Here is a 24,828-nt window from a genome sequence, read left to right as displayed (position 1 = left end):
CACAGTGTAACAGAATGTGGGTTTAATTTGGAATGAAAGTCTGAATTTAGGTCTTAGCAGAAACACTTTGAGTGTTCTGTTGCTATGGTGAGAGAATGATAGAGAGTAGAGTTCCACCTGTAGAGAATTAAGGTGTTTTACTACACTGATTTATCTCACAGGAAGTTGGACTGACAGGAAGTTGGACTAACAGGAAGTTGGACTGACAGGAAGCTGGGCTGACATGAAGCTGGGCTGACAGGAAGCGGGGCTGACAGGAAGCTGGGTTGACAGGAAGCTGGGCTGACAAGAAGTTGGACTGTCAGTAAACTAGGCTGACAGGAAACTGGGTTGACAGGAAGCTGGGCTGACAAGAAGTTAGGCTGACAGGAAGCTGCTGCAAGAGTACTCTGAGCATGACAGCATGTCCCCATAGAGCACCAGAGATAGAAGGACAGACAACCCTAGAGCATATTAGAGCAGAGCAGAGCCTGTTAGAGCAGAGTAGAGCAGAGCAGAGCCTCTTAGAGCAGAGTAGAGCAGAGCAGAGCCTGTTAGAGCATATTAGAGCAGAGCAGAGCCTGTTAGAGCAGAGTAGAGCAGAGCCTGTTAGAGCAGAGTAGAGCAGAGCAGAGCCTGTTAGAGCAGAGTAGAGCAGGGCAGAGCCTGTTAGAGCAGAGTAGAGCAGAGCAGAGCCTGTTAGAGCAGGGTAGAGTAGAGCAGAGCCTGTTAGAGCAGAGTAGAGCAGGGCAGAGCAGAGCCTGTTAGAGCATATTAGAGCAGAGCAGAGCCTGTTAGAGCAGAGTAGAGCAGAGCAAAGCCTCTTAGAGCAGAATAGAGCAGAGCCGAGCCTGTTAGAGCAGAGTAGAGCAGAGCAGAGCCTGTTAGAGCAGAGTAGAGCAGTGCAGAGCCTGTTAGAGCATATTAGAGCAGAGCAGAGCCTGTTAGAGCAGAGTAGAGCAGAGCAAAGCCTCTTAGAGCAGAATAGAGCAGAGCCGAGCCAGTTAGAGCAGAGTAGAGCAGAGCAGAGCCTGTTAGAGCAGAGTAGAGCAGTGCAGAGCCTGTTAGAGCAGGGTGGAGCAGAGCAGAGCCTGTTAGAACAGAGTAGAGCAGAGCAGTATACAGTAGAGTACAGTAGAGCAGAGTACAGTAGAGTACAGTATAGTAGGTTGCAGTAGAATACAGTAGAGGAAAAGCAAGTATAGTTGAGCACTGTAGATTACAGTCAGTTAGCGTCATCTGAATGACTCATTATTGATAATAATAGTTCTTGACTGTTTCAGATATTCCAACCCTGTATTAAGTAATTACACATTCATAATGAGAGGCTTGTAATTATGGTTCCTATTCACTCCATGGGTGAGGCTTCATCATCTGTAATTGACTGGATCCTGTTGGTCTGATGGCCCCGTTACCAGGGAATCCAACCTCGGGTCGCCTGGACAGAGAAGAGAGAGGGGAGAGAGGGAGAGAGGGGAGAGGGGAGACAGGGAGGAGATGAGAGAGGAGAGAGAGGGGGGAGAGGAGAGAGGGGAGTGAGGGAAGAGGAGAGAGAGGGGAAAGGGAGAAGACAGGGGAGAGGGGAGAGAGAGAGAGAGGAGAGAGAGGGAGGAGGGAGGGAAGAGAGAGGGAGGAGAGAGGGGAGAGAGGGTGGAGATGAGAAGGAGAGAGAGGGGGGAGAGAGGAGAGAGAGAGCGAGAGAGGAGAGAGAGGGGAGATAGTGGAGAGAGGGAGGAGGGAGGGGAGAGAGAGGAGAGAGGGGAGAGAAAATGACTAGAGAACTAAACTAACCGCTTAGCTGATGGTGTCTCCAGACTGCTGGTGTCTCCCGTTGTGGGGTAGTTTGAAACAGGTAGACTGTCCCTCCTTCACTCTCTGTCTCACACAACTTAGTATTCCTCTCTGTCTCCCCCCCCCCCACACACACACACACACACACACACACATCGTTTTCTTTGATAGCTAGACTATGATTAATAAGGGTGTTTGTGTGTTTCTCCCGTCTCCGTGCTTAGTGAGTGAGTGTGTGCTTTATGAAAGTGTTATTAGAGAAGGTGTGGAGGTGATGGAGGGTGTGGAGGGCTTCTGCTTCATCCTCTAATGAACCACAGTTCATCACCCTGACAGCCTGGATGCTATTGCTGCTTACCGCCTGATTACTGCCTGGTTACTAACTGGTAACTACCTGGTTACCGCCTGTTTACTACCTGGTTGCCACCTGGTTACTGTCTGGTTACTACCTGGTTGCTGCCTGGTTAGTAGATGGGGATAACATGGTTACTAGCCGGTTACTGCCTGGGGAGTAGCTGGTTACTATCTGGTTACTGCCTGGTTATTATCTGGCTACTAGCTGGTTACTGCCTGGTTACTACCTGGTTACCGTCTGGTTACTGTTTGGTTATCGCCTGGTTACTACCTGGTTACTGTCTGGTTATAGCTTGGTTACTACCGGGTTACTGGCTGATTAGTGGCTGGGGATAACCTGGTTACTAGCTGGCTACTGGCTGGTTACTACCTGGTAACTAGCTGCCTACTGGCTGGTTACTAGCTGGTTACTGGCTGGTTACTAGCTGGTTACTGGCTGGTTACTAGCTGGCTACTTGCTGGTTACTACCTGGTTAACGCCTGGTTAGTGGCTGGGTGTAACCTGGTGACTGACTGGTTATTCTGTGGTTTGTACCTGAGTATTTGTGTGCGTGTTGTGTGTGTCCAAGTGTGCGTGTGTGTGTGTGTGTGTGTGTGCATTTGTGTGTAAATCTGCAGCCAGAGAACAATATAACAATTTATTACACTATACTGTACATTTCCTTTTACTGGGGAAGGTGATGTATCACTGTATATAAACACACACACACACATACACACACATTCTCTCATGCAGTTCAATCAAAAACTGTATTTCAGTGTATTCTCCAGTTTCAACAATAGAAAGAGAGGAGAGTGACTGTTATAGCTATGGGGCTGGCTGGTGTGTGTGTGTGTGTGTGTGTGTGTGTGTGTGTGCCAGGGTACAGCAGCTCTACTGGGTGAACTTGTCTCTTCCTGAGAAGATCACCGGCCTCTAAAACAGATAAATGTTCCTCTGAATTCTCATCTTATCCCCTCAGCTAGCCAGCCACCCCCCCTCCCCCCCACACACATCCACACACCCACACCCACACACACACTCTCTCTCCATGTCTCAGTTCAGCGCTCCAGGTGATAGATGTGAGGCTGCAGGGCTCAAGACTAAAACGTCTCCCCCGTCCCCCTGTCCCCCCTCAAATCCTCTCTCCCCTGCCTCCCATGCCCCATTTCCCCTCCTCATCCCCGCTTTCTCTCTCTCTCTCTCTCTCTCTCTCTCTCTCTCTCTCCCTCTCTCTCTCTCTCTCTCTCTCTCTCTCTCTCTCTCTCTCTCCCCTCCTCATCCACCCTTCTCACCTGGATGGCAGGAAGGAAGAAAGGATGAACAGATGGATCCTTCCTTCCTTCCTTGTTTCCTTCCTTCCTCCTGTCTCTATCAGTGTCATAATCACTGCCATGGCCTCCCCCTCCCCCCACCCCCCTCCCCCCACCCCCCCCAACACGTACAACAACACTTCAGTTATTGATTTGACACTTTTCAGATCAGGAGGACCCTCAGGGTGTGTGCACATGCAAGTCTGTGTGTGTGTGTGTTTGTGTGTGTGTGTGTGAGTGTGTGTGTGTAAAATAGTGGGGGAGTGGGGGAGAGCGGAGGAGGGGAGGAGCGGAGTGGGTGGGAGAGGAGGAGGGGAGGAGGGAAGAGAGGAGGAGGGGAGGAGGGAAGAGAGGAGGAGGGGAGAGAGGAGGGGGAGGAGGGGAGAGAGGAGGAGGGGAGGAGGGGAGAGAGGAGGAGGGGAGGAGGGAAGAGAGGAGGAGGGGAGGAGGGGAGAGAGGAGGGGGGAGGAGGGGAGAGAGGAGGAGGGGAGGAGGGGAGAGAGGAGGGGGGAGGAGGGAGAGAGGAGGAGGGGAGGAGAGTGTTGGCAGGGCCACAGCTGAGGAAAGATGGTGATAATCAGGGCATGGCGAGAGAGATCGAGGGCGTTGTGTGTGTGTGCGTGTGTGCATGTGTGCGTGTGTGCGTGTGTGTGTATGTGTGTATGTGTGTGGGTGGGGGGTCACATCATGCAGGGGGCCATTACACATCCAGGACAAATAACATATGGGGTCCGTTTGCGTGTGTGTGTGGTAGCCTCAGTAGGGGGGTGGGGAAGGGGGACGAGGGGGACGAGGGGGACGAGGAGGTGGGAGGGGCCAAGGGACGTGTAAAACGTGTGAAATGGGCCAATGGGGGAGGGTTAGTCCTCCACAAGGATCATTGACAATCTTGTGTGTGTCTGAGAGGAGTAAGACGAGGAAGAGGAGGAGGGAGAGGAGGAGGGAGAGGAGGAAGAGGAAGAGGAAGAAGAGGAGGAGGAGGAGGAGGAGGAGAGAGAGGAGGAGGGAGAGGAGGAACAGGAAGAGGAAGAAGAGGAGGAGGGAGAGGAGGAGGGAGAGGAGGAGAGAGAGGAGGAGAGGAGGAGGGAGAGGAGGAGGGAGAGGAGGAGGGAGAGGAGGAGGGAGAGGAGGAAGGTGTCATTGAGCCCCAGCTGCTCTACTTCTGAAGGCTCTATCTGATGTTAACTCTCATTTCTCCTCTTCGCCTCTGACTTCACTTCACGTGTGAAAAAAAGTTTTTAAAGGCTTAAAAAATATTTTCACAAATGTTTTTGAAATAGAGTTAAAAGAATTAAGATATTATTTCGAACAAAAGTTTAGATTTTTTGAGGGAAAGGTAGATTTTCTGGGGGACAAATGGTTTTGAAAAGTTGAAAAATGTGTTTCTGAAAAATGTTTTGAAAAAATTGTTTTGAAGGTTAAAAAACTAATTTAGAAAAAAAGGTTTGAGTGATTGATGAAGGGTGATTTTTTTTTTTTTTGTAAGGTTTAGAGTTTTTTTTGCATCATTGTTGAGTACTTGATGGACTCTACTATACTCTACTGTACTCTATTGTACTCTATTGTACTCTGCTCTTTTTCACTCTGGTTTCCTCCCCTCCCCTCCCCTCCAGGTTCCTTCATGGTGGTGAACGGTTCAGGTCGTGCCTCGGGTCAGAAGGCCCACCTGTTGCTCCCCACCCTGAAGGAGAACGATACGCACTGCATCGACTTCCTGTACTCGCTGTCCAGCCGTGACGGCTCTCCGCCCGGCAGTCTGAACATCTACGTCCGGGTCAACGGGGGGTCACAGGGAAACCCGGTGTGGAATGTGTCGGGTGTGGTTACTGAGGGCTGGGTGAAGGCCGAACTCGCTATCAGCACATTCTGGCCCAACTCCTACCAGGTATACACACACACACATACACACACACACATACACACACACACCATACAAACACACACACATGCACTTACACACACACACACACACCCCTAATGAAACATACTGTGAAAGATGCAAATTGTAAATTTTGCTTCCAGATTTGCAGAGATCTTAATAATTCTCTTTTTCTATAATCAGTTCTCTGTTGATATGAATGTGCTGATGCTACAACACTGCTGTAACCTCCACTCTAATTGGTCTGTTTGACGATGTTTTCTCAGCTGGTCTTTACTCTGAGAGTCTGGCCTGCAGCCATCATTACTGCCTTTAACCTAGAGAGAGGAGAGGAGAAAAGAGGAGAGGAGAGGGAAGGGAGGGAGGAGGAGAGAGAGAGGAGGAGAGGAGGAGTGTCTGGCCTATAGGCTTAATTACTGTCTTCTTACCTGGACAGAGTAGAGAGAGGAGGGAGAAAGGGAGGAGAGAAAGGAGAGAGAGGAGAGGATACAAAAGGGAGAGGAGAGGAGAGAGGAGAGAGAGAGAGAGAGAGAGAGAGAGAGAGAGAGAGAGAGAGAGAGAGAGAGAGAGAGAGAGAGAGAGAGAGAGAGAGGAGGGAAAGGAGAGTGAGAGAGGAGAGAGAGGACAGAGAGAGGAAAGAGAGGAAAGAAAGGGAGGATAGAAAGGAGAGGAAATAGAAGAGGGAGAGAGGAGAGAGAGAGAGAGGAGGGAAAGGAGAGGGAGGAGAGAGGGAGGAGAGAGAGAGGAGAGAGAGAGTGAGAGAGAGGATGAAGAGAGGAGAGGAGAGAGAAAGGAGAGAAAGGAGAGGAAAGAGAGCAGAGAGGAGAGAGAGAGAGAGAGAGAGAGAGAGAGAGAGAGAGAGAGGGAGAGAGGGAGAGAGGGAGAGAGGGAGGGAGAGGAAACAACAACACAGATATGGTAATTAGAGTCTCTGGAATGAGATCAGTTCCTTTACTGGCTTGTTGTTAAGGCTACACACACACACACACACACACACACACACACACACACACACATGCACAACCAAACTCACACACACCATACACACACAGACACTTCTTATGCATTGCAGCATTCCTCCAATTTGTCTACAGCGTTTTAAGTGTTGAGTCTGGGGAGGTGTCCAGAGAGAGAGAGTGAATAAACAGTGTGTGTCATACAGGAAAAGACTTTTCTTTGGTTAAACATTTATGAATGCATGGTTTAGCAAACAGTAACTGCTCACTCTCTGTGTCTACCTTCCTCCTTCTCTCCTCCTCTTTCTGTCTTCCCTCTCTTCTTTTTCACTCCTCCTCTTCCCTCCAGGGGGAGAGGAGAGTGGAGGAGAGAGAGGAATGAGGAGGAGAGACTGGAAAGTGGAGGAGAGTGAAGGAGGGGAGAGAGGAGGGTGGAGTAAAGGAGAGAGAATAGGGAGCGGAGAGAGTGGAGGAGAGAGAGGGAGAGAGGAGAGAGAGAGTGGAGGAGAGAGAGAGGGAGAGAGGAGAGAGAGAGCGAGGGAGGAGAGTGAGAGGAGAGAGAGAGAGAGAGAGAGAGAGAGAGAGAGAGAGAGAGAGAGAGAGAGAGAGAGAGAGAGAGAGAGAGAGAGAGAGAGAGAGAGAGAGGGGGGGGGGGGGGATTTGCAGGGCTGGAGGTGTTCAGCCCGTGTGCAGACAGTGGTGTTGCTATCCAAACTGTTCTGAGTGAATATCTGAACAGTCATTCTTCATTCTTCAGTGTGTGATTAAATATTGACAGACAGACAGCGAGGCGATCTCAGATCATGCTTGCTCGTTAACTAATGAGAAGAGACCGCTGGAGTGATGCTCAGGGTTCTAATTGATATTCTGTTGAATACAGACGCTGATAGAAGGAAGAGAGGCTGAATGGGCTTTAATGTGATGGAACAAAGAGTGTGTTCTCTCTTTACACACGCACACGCACACAAACACACACACACACACACACACAGAACAACTCTCACTATTAAAAGTATGGTCTGAACCTGTTCCTCCAACCCCCCTTCTCCCTTCCCCCTTTCCAACCTTCTCCCCTCCTTCCTTCTTCTCTCAACCCTCCCCCCCCCTACTCCATCCCTCCCTCCCTCCCCCAGGTCATCTTCGAGGCAGTGTCGCTCCAGGGACATCCAGGGTTCATCTCTGTGGATGAAGTCCGTGTGCTGGCTCACCCCTGCAGTGAGTTACCTGCTACACGCACACACTCTACATCTCTCCCCTCTCTATCTCTCCTCTTTCTTTCCCTTTCCCTTTCTCTATCCCTTATTCTCTTCTATCTCTCTCCCTCTCTCAATCTCCCTCTCTCTCTCTCTACCTCTATCCCTGTCTCGCTGTTTCTCTCTCTGTCTCTCTCTCCCTCTCTCTCTCTGTTCCACACACTGACTTTCATTTAGATTTGGGACACAGGAACTTGGAATTGCGTGTGCCAAATTCTCAGGAAGTGTAGAAGAAGAAGAAGTGTGTGTGTGTGTGTGGGGGGGGGGGGGGGGTGCACGGATATGAAGGAGGGGTAACCACTTCTTTGAAGGAGCATTGAATACCTTCTCTTGTATTGCAACTCTCTTGCATTGACATGATCAATGAACAAAATGAAGAAAAATGAGATCATAAAGTGTGTTAGTGTTGTTCCAGAGAGTGGAGGATGAGGAGAGGGGGAGAGGATGACGAGGAGGAGAGCTGGAGAAAACATTCCTGGGAGGAGGAGGAGGAAAGAGAAGAGGAGGAAAAGAGAGAGAGAAGGAAAGGAAGAGGACTGGGAGAGAAAGGGAGGGGAAAAGAAGAGAGAAGATTAAGAGCAGAGTCAAGACAGGAGGAGGAGAGGAGACAGAGGATGAACGGAAGGAGGAGAACAGAGATCAGGGGAAGGAGGACTGGAGGAGGTGGTGTGTTTGTGTGTGAGCATGAGAATGTGTGTGTGTGAGTGCATGGCAATGTGTGTGTGTGTGTGAGTGCATGGGAATGTGTGTGTGTGTGTGTGTGTGTGTGCGTGAGTGCATGGGAATGTGTGTGAGTGTGTGTGAGTGCTGACTAGGCCTGTAAGGTCAAGATTAGAGAGTGAGTGACAGGTGTCTGGTCACTGCTGAATGATGGATGAACCAATCAGAGCGCCAATCAATGATTCCTAGACTGCTGCGGTTCTTGTAGGAGGGGTATGATGGCTACAGGAGGAGATGTTTGATGGCAGACCCAGAGGTTGCACGTTGAAATCTCCTCTGTAGTTATGGATAAAATCGTCTGTTAAATGATCACTTTATTTGTGTGCTTTCTACCAGCAAGGCACAATATTGTTTTGTCACATTGTACTTATTATAATATAAATTGCCACATTATTATGATTATGATATGAATCTAAATGAAGACATTGTTATGATGATAATACGGCAGTGGAAATCAGCTGATGGTCCCTCAATACGCTCCACATACTACTTTCTGTTTGCTATACTTCCTGCTGTACTTCCTGCTATACTTCCTGCTGTACTTCCTGCTATACTTCCTGCTTTACTTCCTGCTGTACTTCCTGCTGTACTTTCTGTGTTTTATGTCCTGTGTGATCTACTTCCTATGTGCTGTACTTCCTGTGTTCCATTTCCTGTGCTCTACTTCCTGTGTGCTTCACTTCCTATGTTCTACTTCCTGTGTTCCACTTCCTGTGTGTTCCACTTCCGGTTTTTCTACTTCCTGTGTTCCACTTCCTGTGTTGTACTTCCTGTGTGTTCCACTTCCTGTTTTTCTACTTCCGGTGTGAATACGTGACGACATGCTTGTCTTCGTGTTTCTCCCCCCGCCCTCAGCTATCTCTGTTGTACTTCCTGTCTGTCGCAGGGAAAGCGCCTCACTTCCTGCGGCTGCAGAACGTGGAGGTGAACGTGGGTCAGAATGCTACCTTCCAGTGCACAGCAGGGGGGAAGTGGTCGCAGCACGACAAGCTCTGGCTGCAGGTACTCACACACACACATATTCACACACCACACACACCACACACACACCACACACACACACATACACACACCTCTATCATCGATATCTTCCTCAACCGTCACCTTATAGTTGTTTTTGTCACCCTGCAGCAGTGGAACGGTAAAGACACATCCCTCATGGTGACACGTGTGGTGAACCACCGCCGTTTCTCCGCCACGGTCAGCGTGGGCGACACGTCCCAGCGCACCACCAGCCGCTACCGCTGCGTCATCCGCTCCGACGGAGGCTCCGGTGTCTCCAACTACGCCGACCTCATCGTCAAAGGTAGCTAGCGATGGGTCTCGCGCTGGGGCTAATGTAACGGTGTGAATCGGTGAAACTCCTCAATTATATAACAGGCCACCTGCATCAACGAAGAGTTTGCTAGTTTTTTGTTGGCGTAGCTGGTAGTGGTCGCGCTTGGCAAGTCAGAGGTAGGCGGTTTGAGCCCAGCGAGTGGCGAACATTGGCCCGTAGACCTGTGGCCACGTCTGTTACATACCTGTCACACTAGCCCGGGGGTTAATGCTGTAGCTAACATCCTCATGGTCAAAGGTAGCTAGCTCTGAGAGTTGAGGCTAGTGTTGGGGCTAATGATGTAGCTTATATCCTCTTCGTCAAAGGTAGCTAGCTCTGTGGCTCAGCTAAAAAATGTATGTGATCCCTAAAGTGCTGTAGTACAGCTAATAGCTGGTTATGTAGCCTTTTGCGCTCTGGCTAAGCTAATAGCAGGGTATAAGCTTTCAGTCAGAGCTCAGTCCGTCTTTCGCAGTCATTACAGGAGCTGCAAACCTCTCATTACATCACCATTCGAACAGCTTGAGATCTCTCTCTCGCTACCTCTCTCTCTCGCTCTCCATCCCTCCTGCTGTCTCACTCCTCCTCCCACTCTTCTGTTCCCCGTGTCTCGCTGATGCAGACTGACGTCTGAACAGAAACAAAGGAAGGAGATGTTTGTTAGAGAGCTGGATAACAAGTAGCTGTGTCTGAGAGAACGTTACACAGCTGGGGGCAGAGATGCCTGTCTCTCTCTCTCTCTCAATCTCTCCTTTCTCTCTCTCTACCTCTCTGTCTACCTCCCCCCTCTCTCTATCTCCCCCCTCTCTCCTCTTTCTCATTCTGTCTCTCCATCTAAGAAACAAAGACACATCAGTAAACACATAAAGGTCGTCAGTGTTAAGATAGTCGTTTGTCTCTCTCTTCTAGAAGAATGTAGTTGTTGAAGATTACAAGGATTTATCATTCCCTTCTGGCTCCTTCTCTCTTCATCTCTTTTCCTCTGTCTGTCTTTGTCTCTCACTCTCTGGGAATTTTTCCATCTCTTGTTCTCTCCCTCTTTCTTATTGTTCTTCTTCTCAAGAGAAGAGATGAGTGGAGAATAGGGGAGAGGAGAGGAGGGGAGGGGAGGGGAGGGGAGGAGAGGGGAGGGGAGGGGAGGGGAGGGGAGGGGAGGGGAGAGGAGGGGAGGGGAGGGGAGGAGAGGAGAGGAGAGGGGAGGGGAGGGGAGGGGAGATGAGAGGAGGGGAGGGGAGGGGAGGGGAGGGGAGGGGAGGGGAGGGGAGGGGAGGGGAGGGGAGAGGAGAGGAGAGGAGGAGAGGAGAGGGGAGGGGAGGGGAGGGGAGGGGAGGGGAGGGGAGGGGAGGGGAGGGGAGAGGAGAGGAGGGGAGGGGAGGGGAGGGGAGGGGAGGGGAGGGGAGGGGAGGGGAGGGGAGGGGAGGGGAGGGGAGGAGAGGGGAGAGGGGAGGGGAGGGGAGGGGAGGGGAGGGGAGGGGAGGGGAGGGGAGGGGAGGGGAGGGGAGGGGAGGGGAGGGGAGGGGAGGGGAGGGGAGGAGAGGGGAGGAGAGGGGAGAGGGGAGAGGGGAGAGGGGAGAGGGGAGAGGGGGGAGGGGAGGGGAGGGAGAGGAGAGGAGGAAAGGGCTGACTCTAGAGGCTGAGACTGTCTTTGTTCCTGCTGACTGAGCTGGGTTAGGCTTTGCACTGCGTTGTGCTGCCCCAGAAGAGAGACTCAACCTTGAGCTGTCCTGTACCTGGCTTGAGGCCTGGGCCCACTGCCAGCCTGGGACCTTGAGTAGAGCAGCAGGCCCAGGGCAGTGCACCTGGCTGGGGCTTCGGGGGCTAGTGTCAGAGGGCTGGGCTGGAGCACAGCCTGAGATGACAGGTGACAGGTTTGGAATTTGTATATGTAGCCGGTGTGAATCGATGAAACTCACTCCTCAAGTATGTAACAGGCCACCCGCGTCAATGAATAGCTAGCTTTTCTTTGGCGTAGCTGGTAGTGGTGGCGCTTGGGAAGTCAGAGATGGCATGTTCGACCCTCGGTGAAGGGTGGACACGGTCCGGAACTTGCAAGACCACGTCTGTTGCATACACAGACACAACGCACGAGGAATACTAACAACCGTCACATATACACACGAGAGGAGAGGAGAGAGAACAGAGGAATCTATAGGTAGATGTGTGTGTGGTGGAGGTGACCCGAAAGAGATACAGAGAGAGAGAGAGAGAGAGAGAGAGTGTGAGAGAGAGAGAGAAATAGATTGTTGTGTAACGGAGGTGAGATAGAGAGGTAAACATTTAGAAGAGTAGAGATAGAGAGATAAAGATATAGAGGTCGATATATGTGTGTGTTGTGGAGGTGTACTGATAGAGAGATAGAGAGATACGTTTGTTCATGATAACAGAAGCCATCTGTCTCTACCCAGTTTGCTCTCATGGGTTTTTGGATATGTTGATATGTGTGTGTGTGTGTGTGTGTGTGTATGAATGGGCAATTCTGTGTCTATGCGCATGTGTGCGTGCATAAGTAAATGTGTGTGCGTGCGTTTGTCTGCGTATGTGTGTCAGGGTGGATGTGTGTGTGTGTGTGTGTCAGAGTGGATGTGTGTGTGTGTGTGTGTGTCAGAGTGGATGTGTGTGTGTGTGTGTCAGAGTGGATGTGTGTGTGTGTGTGTCAGAGTGGATGTGTGTGTGTGTGTGTCAGAGTGGATGTCCCTGTAGAGAAGATCAGGTGTTCTCAGTCTCTGTCCTGTATCAAGGGACTTCTGGGTGCCATCACAGCCATGCTGGGTGTATACATGAGCGTGTGTGAGTGTGTACGTGTGAGTGTGTACGTGTGAGTGTGTGTCTGAGCATCTGTGTGATTTTCGACTCCCTCCCTTACTCTCTCTCTCTTTCTCTCTATTCCTCTCCCTCTCTCCCTCCTTCTCTCTTCCAGACTTAAAGATGAGGAAAGAAAATGTACGATGACAGTTATTTCTCCTTTAGATTTACTCCCTCCCTCCCTCCCTCCGTCCCTCCCTCCGTCCCTCCCTCCGTCCCTCCGTCCCTCCGTCCCTCCGTCCCTCCGTCCGTCCCTCCCTCCCTCCCTCCCTCCCTCCCTCCCTCCCTCCCTCCCTCCCTCCCTCCCTCCCTCCCTCCCTCCCTCCCTCCCTCCCTCCCTCCCTCCCTCCCTCCCTCATCCTGCTCCCTCTCTCTCTCCTCAGTCTTCATTTCTCCTCCCTCCCTCCCTCCCTCCCTCCCTCCCTCCCTCCCTCCCTCCCTCCCTCCCTCCCTCCCTCCCTCCCTCCCTCCCTCCCTCCCTCCCTCCCTCCCTCCCTCCCTCCCTCCCTCCCTCCCTCATCCTGCTCCCTCTCTCTCTCCTCAGTCTTTATTTCTCTTCCCTCCCTCCCTCCCTCCCTCCCTCCCTCCCTCCCTCCCTCCCTCCCTCCCTCCCTCCCTCCCTCCCTCCCTCCCTCCCTCCCTCCCTCCCTCCCTCCCTCCCTCCCTCCCTCCCTCCCTCATCCTGCTCCCTCTCTCTCTCCTCAGTCTTCATTTCTCTTCTGTCTCTCCCCTCTCCCCCCACCCCCACCCCCCTCCCTACGACCACCATCTATATACATTGTATCAGCTGTCATGGAAAGGCAAATCTTAGTGAAGAAAAGTTTTTCAAATTAATTTCAGCTCAGCTTGATCGACTCTGGGTTATTAGATAGATGTGGTGTAGAAGCGCACACACAGACACACACACACAGACACACACTTTGTCCCAACATATGCCCTTGAAGGTGTGTTGCCTGATTCCCTTGTGTGTATGGTGATGTAAAACATGCAGCTATACCCTGAGGTACACCCTCCCCTGCAGACAGACAGACAGACAGACAGACAGACAGACAGACAGACAGACAGACAGACAGACAGACAGACAGACAAGCTGGCAAGGAGACAGACAGACAGACCGACAGACAGACACGGTCTGTTTTTCCCACAGAGTCTTGATATTCTATTGGTCAGTCTTTCCATCGTTGATATTCTATTGGTCAGTCTTTCCATCGTTGATATTCTATTGGTCAGTCTTTCCATCGTTGATATTCTATTGGTCAGTCTGTCTGTTCATCTTTTGTATGAAGAGTCTTCAGAGAGAATCATTCATTAGACACTTCTCCCAAAGGAGAGGGGAGGAGTGAGGAGAAGAGAGGAGAAGAGAGGAGGGGAGGGGAAAAGAGAAGAGAGGAGAGGAGAGGAGGGGAGGGGAGGGGATGGAAGGGGATGGGAGGGGAGGGGAGGGGAGGGGAGGGGAGGGGAGGGGAGGGGAGGGGAGGGGAGGGGAGGGAGGGAGGGAGGGAGGGAGGGGAGGGGAGGGAGGGAGGGAGGGAGGGGAGGGGAGGGGAGGGAGGGAGGGGAGGGGGGGGGGGAGGACTGTCAGTAAGCTGGAAGGTAGCAAGATGCTAAGTCCTTCTGAAGGTTCCAGACTGCAGCTCATTTAGTTGACAGTAAGAAGATCAGTCTTTTCACTCAGAGTCTCTATCCACTCCTTACTGCTACACACACCCTCTCTCCTTCTCTCCTCTCTACCGCTACACACACCCTTCTCTGCTCTCTACCGCTACACACACCCTCTCTCCTTCTCTCCTCTCTACCGCTACACACACCCTCTGTCCTTCTCCACTCTCTACCGCTACACACACCCTCTGTCCTTCTCCACTCTCTACCGCTACACACACCCTCTCTCCTTCTCTCCTCTCTACCGCTACACACACCCTCTCTCCTTCTCTCCTCTCTACCGCTACACGCACCCTCTCTCCTTCTCTCCTCTCTACCGCTACACACACCCTCTCTCCTTCTCTCCTCTATATCCTCATCCCACTCTCTCCTTCTCTTTCTCTCTGCCTGTCATCTCCTTTTCTCCTCCGTCCTCTCCCCACACTCTAGAAGAAGAGGGGGAGAGATGGACGAAGAGAGAATGAGAGGGATGGAGAGAAAGGGATAGAGACAGAAAGAGAGAGGGAGGGATAGAGGGATGGAGGGAGAGAGGGGGAGAGAGAGAGGGAGAGAGAGGGAGAGAGAGGGAGAGGGAGAGAGAGAGAGAGGGAGAGAGAGAGAGAGAGAGAGAGAGAGAGAGAGAGAGAGAGAGAGAGAGAGAGTGAGAGAGGGGGAGAGAGGGGAGAGAGGGGGAGAGAGGGGGAGAGAGGGAGAGAGAGGGAGAGAGAGGGAGATCTTTTCAGCCTCTTTGAAACACCTCCTTGGGTATAATGTACACACACTCCATCATGTTATCCTTGCTGTGTGTGTGAGTGTGTGTGTGTTAGTGTGTGTGAATGTGTGTGTGTGTGTGTGTGTGAGGGGCGTGGTGTCTTCAGTGGGTGAAGGGGTGTGGGAGCGGGGGGGCCTTATCTCCCGGGAGACAGCCCAGGAAAGAGGCATTACCAGAGGATTTGGGTTGAAGAGCTTTGAACAGTTACTGCAGAGATACGGGACTGAGGCTGCAGGGGTGGACGGAGGGATGGATGGAGGGAGGGAAGATGAGATGAGGGAGGGATGGGAGGACTGGAGGAAGAGGGAGATATGGAGGGATGGAAGGAGGGAAGATGAGATGAGGGAGGGATGGAAGGACTGGAGGAAGAGGGAGATATGGAGGGATGGAGGAAGGGATGGACGGATGGAGGGAGGGAAGATGAGATGAGGGAAGGAGGAGGAGATGGAGGGAGGGGAGGAATACAGCATAGAGGGAGGGATGGAGGGAGTATTGGAGAAGGGAGGATGGAGGATGGAGGGATGGTAGGACAGGATGAAGTGGGGAAGGGGAGGATGGAGGGAGGGCTGGGAGGAGGAAGGAAGGGAGGGAGGGATGGAGGGAGCAGTCTATGAAGAGCAACAGAGGAGGATTAGAGCTTCATAATGCTGCAGCCAAGATAAGCAGCAGTCAGAGAGTTAGCACTTCAAACACACCCAACACTTTATTTATCTGTTTGGCTCTGTGAGTGTGTGTTTGCATGTGTGTGTTTGCGTGTGTGTTTGCGTGTGTGTTTGCGTGTGTGTGTTTGCGTGCGTAAGTGTGTCAACTTATTTATTCTGTTGCCTTTTCCCCTCAAGCTCCACCAACCAAACAGCCACTACTTCAAACCCCTAAACCCCCCCCCCCCCCCCACCCGCACAACATCACTCACACACACCCATACCACTTCATACACACGCACACCCCAAATCAGATGCAAACACACACACACTGCTTCTGCAATAAATAAATAAGTCCCCCCCCTCTCATTGACTGAGCACAGCAGAGAGGATCTGAATAGGTGTGTGTGTGTGTGCGGCCACTACTGTGTGTGTGTGTTTGTCAGTTTGTGTGTGTGAGGTGCAGGTGTCCACAGCGTGTTTTCTTTGAGCTACAGGAAGGAAGATTCATTTCCCATGATTCCTGAGGGGTCCACCCCCCTAGGAATAACAGTCTGTACCCTCCTCTCTCTCTCTCTCTCTCTCTCTCTCTCTCTCTCTCTCTCTCTCTCTCTCTCTCTCTCTCTCTCTCTCTCTCCCTCCCTCTCTCTTCATCTCTCTCTTTCTCTCTCTCTCTCTCTCTCTCTCTCTCTCTCTCTCTCTCTCTCTCTCTCTCTCTCTCTCTCTCTCTCTTCTTCTCTCTCCTGCTCTTTGTGTCTCCTGTCTTTTGATGCTGCTGTGTTCGTTGCCATGATGGAAACCAACATGCAGCTCAGATAAAAAGACTGAATATATTACCTGGGACACAACCATACACACACACACACACTCACATACACACTCTCTCTCTCACACACACACACGTTACACACTCTCACACACTTTCACACACTCACATTCTCTCTCTCTCTCTCTCTCTCTCTCTCTCTCTCTCTCTCTCACACTCACACACACACACACACACACACTCACACTGACACTGACAGACTCCAAAAGGTCATCCACCGTGCATTATACAGAACAACATAAGAAGCATTCATATTTTATATTAATGCACGGTGATAGTATTAATGTAAAGTATAGCAGCTAAAGGTCTACTGTAGAGTATTACTCTGTGGATAGTGTGTGTTAGGGGTGTGTGTGTGCGAGTGGCGTTGATAGTAATGCATGAAATGGTTTCATCTAATGGCCTCTACTGCACCCTTACTTTCTTATCCTATTTCTCCTCCCTTTCCTTCACCCATATCTCTCTCTCTCTCTCTCTCTCTCTCTCTCTCTCTCTCTCTCTCTCTCTCCTTTCTGTCACCCATATCTTTCTCCCTCTCTTTCTATCTTTCTCTCCATTCCTCTCTTCTGCTTTTTTTATGCAACAGCAGAAGGAGATAAACATATTTCAAAAATGGTTGTTGCACCGTTTAGCTTAATATTTACCCTTGCAGAAAAGGAAACTTCAGGAAGAGATGAAACTACAGGATCAGAGGAAAGTACAGGAAGTCTTTAGCTGTTGTGCTCAGCCTGGATCCTGCTAGGCCCACTGTTGCTGAAAGGATGAAAGGATGTGATAGAGGGGAAGAGAGTAAGAGAGGGGGGGGAGGGGGGAGACGGAGGGGGGAGACGGAGGGGGGGAGACGTAATGTCGTCTCCCCCCTGCAGGCCAGCAGCACGTTTGCCTGCTCAACACGAACACCATTAAAACTGTTTAACTACAGCGAACCCTCACCCTAACCATGAACACAGTTAACCCCTGACGACTTCATGCTGTGACCTCTGACGACCTCATGCTGTGACCTCTGACGACCTCATGCTGTGACCTCTGACGACCTCATGCTGTCGCAGCTGAGTGGGCGTGGCTTGTGACTAAACCTGTGTTCATGACAGAATGAATTGCTTCTAATTTCTCTACTCTGTCTCTGTCTCTCTGTGTGTGTGTGTGTGTGTGTGTGTGTGTCTCTCTGTGTGTGTGTGTGTGTGTGTGTGTGCAGCCCCACCCACCCCCATCGCCCCCCCTGAGCTCCTGACTGTGGGAGCCACCTACCTGTGGATCAAACCCAACGCAAACTCCATCATCGGAGACGGACCAATCATCTTGAAGGAGGTGGTGTACCGGACTACAGCAGGGAACTGGGTGGACACCAACGTGGTGGATGCCCCCACCTACAAGCTGTGGCACCTGGACCCCGACGTGGAGTATGAGATCAAGGTGCTGCTGTCACGACCAGGAGAGGGGGGCACTGGGCCCCCAGGACCCCCCCTCATCACCAGGACCAAGTGTGCTGGTCAGTCTACCTGGAGTGTGTTCCTGTTCTCCTCTCCCCTCCCCTCTCCCTTCTTCTCCTCCTTCCCTCCCCTCTCCTCCTCTCCTCTCCTTTCCTCCCCTCCTCCTCTCCTCTCCTCCTCCTCTCCTCCTCTCCTCCCCTCTTCTCTTCTTCTTCCCAGTTTGTGTGATGACTTCTTGGTAGCTCATGAACAAATCAAAGATAATGATCATTGAGATGTTAAACATATGGCAAAGACTTGTTGGGAAGAAGAGGGGGATGAGAGGAGAGGAGGATGAGAGGAGAGGAGGATGAGAGGAGAGGAGAGGAGGATGAGAGGAGAGGAGAGGTGGATGAGAGGAGAGGATGATGAGAGGAGAGGAGAGGAGAGGGGGATGAGAGGACGATGAGCGGAGAGGAGAGGAGGATGAGGGGAAAGGGGGATGAGAGGAGAGGAGAGGAGAGGAGAGGAGAGGGGGATGAGAGGACGATGAGCGGAGAGGAGAGGAGGATGAGGGGAAAGGGGGATGAGCGGAGAGGAGAGGGGGAGGTTAGGTGGTACTAATCTAGCTGGTAATTATTGGCCCAGTGGGAAGACAGTAGAGCACACACTTCATTTGATAAAGTGACAGCTAATCAGATCAACTACATGGTGTGTATGAGCGCTTCTGTGCTTGGAAGGCTGTGTGTGTGAGCAGAGCAGATGACGCCTGTGGGGTGTGTGTGTGTGTGCGTGAGAGAGAGATAGAGAGAGAGAGAAGGCTGAGCAGACGAGGGCTGTGGTGTGTGTGTGTGTGTGTGTGTGTGTGTGGGGGGGGGCATATCTGTTCTCCAGGTGAGAGGATGATAAAGCTGAGCTCTCACAGTAGGGATCTTTATTTCTCTCTCTCACCTCGTTCCCTCTTTCCCTCTCTCCCCCCTCTCTCTCTCTCTCCCTCTCTACCCCCTCTGTCTCCCTCCTTTTTCCCTTCCTGCTCTCCCTCTCCCTCTCCCTCCCCCCTCCCCCCTTCCCATCCTTCTCTCCCTCTCTCCCCCCTCCCATCCCTCTCTCCGTCTCTCCCCCCTCCCATCCCTCTCTCCCTCTCTCCCCCCTTCCATCCCTCTCTCCGTCTCTCCCCCCTCCCATCCCTCTCTCCGTCTCTTCTCTGTTTCTCTTGTTCTCTGTCTGCTCCCCTACGGTTCTACTCTGACAAGTTTTCCTGATGGAACTAGCTTTGCTTTTATGGGTGTGATTCCTTTAGTTGGCTTGTATGTATCTCTGCCTCTCTACTAAATGATATGCTGATACAGGTGGCTAAGTGTCACTTCTGTGCAGGCATGACACACAGACAGACACACACACACACACACAGACACACACACAGACACACACACACACACACACACAGACCCCTGGCTGGGCCACCCATGCTGTTCATAACAGAAAGCTTCATGTGATGTTTTTATTGTCTCTGATTAGACTGTTTCATTTGTAAACAGCTCCAGCACACTGCCTACTCACACACTCATTCTCTGCACGCTAACATCCCCATCTGTGCACGTGTGCGTCTGAGATTGAGAGAGAGTGTGTGTGTGTGTGTGTGCGTTTGTACCCACCTGCAGGGCAGGTCGATGTGGAAATGCCTGCCTGTTTTCATCAAATCAGAAGCAGCCAGGCAGGAGGAGAGGGAAGGTAAAGGGGGAACAGGGAGAAGGAGAGAAAGGGATCGAGGCGGAAGGAGAGAGATTGAAAAAAGGGGAAGTTGAGAGGAAGAATGGCACGTAAGAGGGAGGAAGAGAAATAGACCCCGAGTGAATATGAAAAGAGGGGAGGAGGAGGAGAGAGAAATTAGCATGGAGAGAGAGGAGGAGAGGAGAGGAGAGGAGAGAGGTATGGAGAGGAGGAGAGGAGAGAGAAATTAGCATGGAGAGAGAGGAGAGGAGAGGAGGAGAGAGAGGAGAGAGGTATGGAGAGGAGGAGAGGAGAGAGAGGAGAGAGGTATGGAGAGGAGGAGAGGAGAGAGAGGAGAGAGGTATGGAGAGGAGGAGAGAGAGGAGAGAGGTATGGAGAGGAGGAGAGGGAGGAGAGAGAGAGAGAGAGGTATGGAGAGGAGGAGAGGAGAGAGAGGAGAGAGGTATGGAGAGGAGGAGAGGAGAGAGAGGAGACAGGTATGGAGAGGAGGAGAGGAGAGAGAGGAGAGAGGTATGGAGAGGAGGAGAGGAGAGAGAGGAGAGAGGTATGGAGAGGAGGAGAGGAGAGAGAGGAGAGAGGTATGGAGAGGAGGAGAGGAGAGAGAGGAGAGAGGTATGGAGAGGAGGAGAGGAGAGAGAGGAGAGAGGTATGGAGAGGAGGAGAGAGAGGAGAGAGGTATGGAGAGGAGGAGAGGGAGGAGAGAGAGGAGAGAGGTATGGAGAGGAGGAGAGGAGAGAGAGGAGAGAGGTATGGAGAGGAGGAGAGGAGAGAGAGAGGAGAGAGGTATGGAGAGGAGGAGAGGAGAGAGAGGAGAGAGGTATGGAGAGGAGGAGAGGAGAGAGAGGAGAGAGGTATGGAGAGGAGGAGAGGAGAGAGAGGAGAGAGGTATGGAGAGGAGGAGAGGAGAGAGAGGAGAGAGGTATGGAGAGGAGGAGAGGAGAGAGGTATGGAGAGGAGGAGAGAGAGGAGAGAGGTATGGAGAGGAGGAGAGGAGAGAGGTATGGAGAGGAGGAGAGAGAGGAGAGAGGTATGGAGAGGAGGAGAGAGAGGAGAGAGGTATGGAGAGGAGGAGAGGAGAGAGAGGAGAGAGGTATGGAGAGGGGGGACCTGCAGGGCAGAGAGCAGCTGAGGTGGAACAGAGTTGATGGCTTCTCCACACCTTCCTGACAGGAGGGGGGGACAAAGAAGGAGGGGGCAGGGTGGAGATGGGGAGGGAAGAGGGGGAGGGAGAGAGGGGGAGGGAGAGAGGGGGAGGGAAGAGGGGGAGGGAAGAGGGGGAGGGAAGGAGGGGGAGGGAAGGGGGAGGGAAGAGGGGGAGGGAAGAGGGGGGCAGGGTGGAGATGGGGAGGGAAGAGGGGGAGGGAAGAGGGGGGCAGGGTGGAGATGGGGAGGGAAGAGGGGGAGGGAAGAGGGGGGCAGGGTGGAGATGGGGAGGGAGAGAGGGGGAGGGAGAGAGGAGGGAGCAGGGTGGAGATGGGGAGGGAAGAGGGGGAGGGAAGAGGAGGGGAGAGGGAGAGAGGGGGCAGGGTGGAGATGGGGAGGGAAGAGGGGGAGGGAAGAGGGGGGCAGGGTGGAGATGGGGAGGGAAGAGGGGGAGGGAAGAGGGGGAGGGAGGAGGGAGAGGGAAGAGGGGGCAGGGTGGAGATGGGGAGGGAAGAGGGGGAGGGAAGAGGGGGGCAGGGTGGAGATGGGGAGGGAAGAGGGGGAGGGGAGAGAGGGGGGAGGGAAAGGATAAGGGAGGAGGAGAAGAAGGGCAACAGTGTGAAGTGCAGCAGAAGGAACATGTGTTTCTCAAACAGCCACACAGTGTTTACCTGTCAGAACAATGTCACAAGAGACGCTGTGTGTGTGCGTGTGTGTGTGTCCATGTGTGTGTTCAGGCCGGTGAGGAGATGGGATTGAAGCGGGCAAGTGTGACAGGTTGATAAAGTTAAGGTGAGGGGGTGAGACACACTAGGTACTTGTGTGTGTGTGTGTATGTGCTTGGTCATACGAGATGCTTAGAGATGCCCAAGGCAAGAGCTTGAGCAGAGTACAGCAGACCACACCACAGCAGACCAGACCACAGCAGACCACACCACAGCAGACCACACCACAGCAGACCACACCACAGCAGACCAGACCACAGCAGACCAGACCACAGCAGACCACACCAGACCAGACCACAGCAGACCAGACCACAGCAGACCAGACCACAGCAGACCACACCAGACCAGACCAGACCACAGCAGACCACACCACAGCAGACCAGACCACAGCAGACCACACCACAGCAGACCACACCACAGCAGACCACACCACAGCAGACCACACCACAGCAGACCAGCATGTTGACTATCTCAGGTTGTCCTCTCTTCCTCAGTCCTCAAGGCTCTCCCGACAGTACATCACCAAGGTGTTTACCCCATCTCTATCACAGCTGAATTGTGGGTAGGTCTGCCCCCTCAATCACAGCTGAATTGTGGGTAGGTCTGCCCCCTCAATCACAGCTGAATTGTGGGTAGGTCTGCCCCCTCAATCACAGCTGAATTGTGGGTATTTTAGCAGGTTGTGTTATGGATAGTCTCAAGGGTGACCATCTAGTGATGTGTGTGTCGTGTCTTCAATCTGCATCGTGTCAGGAGATATCATTTACTACGCACACACACACACTGATACACACACACACTAACACCCACATACACACTGTAGTATAATTTGGTATTAACTAGTTATCTTCCTATGCGTGTGTTTGGCTGCTGTGATGTAGAGAGCCCTCGATCCTCCAGCTAACCAGAGTTATTGCCATGCCCCCCCATCCCACTCACACACATACACACACACACACACCATCCAGCCATCTCCTCTTCCTAAGCCAGGTAGTCACAACGCCCCAACCCCAAACCCCAGCCCCAACCCCAACCCCAAACCCCAGCCCCAACCCCAGCCCCAAACCCAACCCCAACTCCAGCCCCGCCTACTACAGGGGGAGCAGGGAGGAGGAAAGAGGAGGAGAGGGAGGAGGTGAGTGAAAGAGGAGGAGAGGGAGGAGGTGAGTGAAAAAGGAGGAGAGGGAGGAGGTGAGTGAAAGAGGAGGAGAGGGAGAAGGTGAGTGAAAGAGGAGGAGAGGGAGGAGGTGACTGAAAGAGGGAGGAGAGGGAGGAGGTGACTGAAAGAGGAGGAGAGGGAGGAGGTGAGTGAAAGAGGAGGAGAGGGAGGAGGTGAGTGAAAGAGGAGGAGAGGGAGGAGGTGAGTGAAAGAGGAGGAGAGGGAGGAGGTGAGTGAAAGAGGAGGAGAGGGAGGAGGTGAGTGAAAGAGGAGGAGAGGGAGGAGGTGAGTGAAAGAGGAGGAGAGGGAGGAGGTGAGTGAAAGAGGAGGAGAGGGAGGAGCAGGATAGAAGATTAAAGGAGAGGTGCAGGTGGAGGAGAGAGGTGGAGGGGGAGGATGGAGGACAAGTGGGGAGGACAGGAAGGAAAAGGACAAAGAATGCAGGTCTGACAGCACAAATATTTCACATTCCTCTTCACACCCCTCACCCTCACCTCTCACCCTCACCCTCTCTCTCTCTCTCTCTCTCTCTCTCTCTCTCTCTCTCTCTCTCTCTCTCTCTCTCTCTCTCTCTCTCTCTCTCTCTCTCTCTCTCTCTCTCTCTCTCTCTCTCTCTCTGACTCTCTGTCACACCAACAGAGCTAAATATAAATGCTGTGTATAGTAATAATGTTGTTATGGCAACAGTGAGTAGTGGATCTGGGATGTCATATGATCCCAGCATAATCTTGTCTGATGGGATTAGGTGAGATGATTATGATGATGGGATTATAATCTGGGAACCTCAGCGTGTAGAACTGCCCTCTACATAACCCTGTGACGGGCTCAGACCTGAGGAGAGTTCTAGATTAACAATGAAGAAAGGGAGGAAGAGAGGAGGAAACAGATGGGGAACAGATAGAGAAAAAGAGGTGGAGAGAAAGAGGGATGGGTGAAGAGAGCAAGAGACAGGAGAGAGAGAGAGAGAAGGAGAGGGAGGGGGAGGGGGAGAACAAACTCTGATTAATATTAATTTCTCTCCACATGATAAAATGAACTGTCCAATGAGATTCCCTATACAATTAGTTTCCCCTGAAACTACTTTATCACATATACACTCTCTCTCTCTCTTTCTCTCTCTCTCTCTCTCTATCTCTCTCTGTCTATCCCTCCCTCTCTCTTTCGTTTTATCTCCCTCCATCTCTCCCTCCATCCCTCACCGTCTCTCTCCCTCCATCTCTCCCTCCCTCCCTCCCTCCCTCCCTCCCTCCCTCCCTCCCTCCCTCCCTCCCTCCCTCCCTCCCTCCCTCCCTCCCTCCCTCCCTCCCTCCCTCCCTCCCTCCCTCCCTCCCTCCCTCCCCCATCTCTCCCTCCATCTCTCCTTCCATCCCTCCCTCCCTCCCTCCCCTCCCTCCCTCCATCTCTCCCTCCATCTCTCCTTCCATCTCTCCTTCCATCTCTCCCTCCATCTCTCCTTCCATCTCTCCCTCCATCTCTCCCTTCCATCTCTCCCTCCATCTCTCCCTCCCATCTCTCCTTCCATCTCTCCTTCCATCTCTCCCTCCATCTCTCCCTCCATCTCTCCTTCCATCTCTCCCTCCATCTCTCCTTCCATCTCTCCCTCCATCTCTCCCCCTCCATCCCTCACTATCTCTCTCCCTCCATCTCTCCCTCCATCCCTCACTATCTCTCTCCCTCCATCTCTCCCCTCCATCCCTCACTATCTCTCCCTCCATCCCTCACTATCTCTCTCCCTCCATCTCTCCCTCCATCCCTCACTATCTCTCTCCCTCCATCTCTCCCTCCATCTCCCCATGCATCTGCCTGGTCCAGAGCAGTGATGAAGAGGGTTAGGCTTTTGTAAATGGTTAATGGTGGCAGTAGTTATAAATCTAACATTATTTATGGAACACACCCCCTGTGTTTACCTCCATAGACAGACACACACACACACACACACACAAACAATTTGTCTCCAAACCACCTCCGCTACAAACGGCCCAGCACACTGGAATCAGGCCCTCTTGGTCTACTGGTTGTCCTTTAACAGGTAGTTGTTTTTTAACCTGAATTCCTGAAGGTTGAAGTCTGCCTAGTAACAGGGCTGAATTTAGCTGTGACAAGCTGAGCTGAGGTGTCAGCAGATCTGATTTAAACAGTGAGAGACAAACATTCAGCAGAGAAATATATATATATATATATATACATAGCACCCCTCCTGCACCATCTAGCCTGATTAAAACAGTGATAGAAAAATGTGAATCAGGCAGACACACACACTCTCTGTCTCTCTCACACACACACACACACACACACACACACACACACCCACACCCACACACACACACACACCTCGTCTGCAGAGTAACGGTTGTAATCAACACCTTGTGTTGCTGGAAGGAGCATATGGAGAGAGTAACACCAGCGCTGTTGCTGCCTACAAATGAAAGACTCACTGGG

General features: G+C 52.2%; 1 protein-coding gene across 1 annotated transcript in view; it reads left to right on the top strand.

The window, feature by feature from the left end:
- Positions 1 to 24,828, top strand: part of ptprt (protein tyrosine phosphatase receptor type T) — a 126,420-nt gene that overhangs the window by 42,810 nt on the left and 58,782 nt on the right. The window contains 5 exon segments of the mRNA XM_084704126.1: positions 5,031 to 5,302; positions 7,386 to 7,467; positions 9,112 to 9,227; positions 9,357 to 9,531; positions 17,418 to 17,711. Of these exon segments, the coding sequence (XP_084560252.1) occupies positions 5,031 to 5,302; positions 7,386 to 7,467; positions 9,112 to 9,227; positions 9,357 to 9,531; positions 17,418 to 17,711 (939 nt within the window).

Source organism: Hypomesus nipponensis, chromosome 9, assembly GCF_054491055.1.
Source record: "Hypomesus nipponensis isolate SF chromosome 9, ASM5449105v1, whole genome shotgun sequence".
NCBI classification, from domain to species: domain Eukaryota; kingdom Metazoa; phylum Chordata; class Actinopteri; order Osmeriformes; family Osmeridae; genus Hypomesus; species Hypomesus nipponensis.
This window is presented reverse-complemented; position numbering and strand designations above follow the sequence as displayed.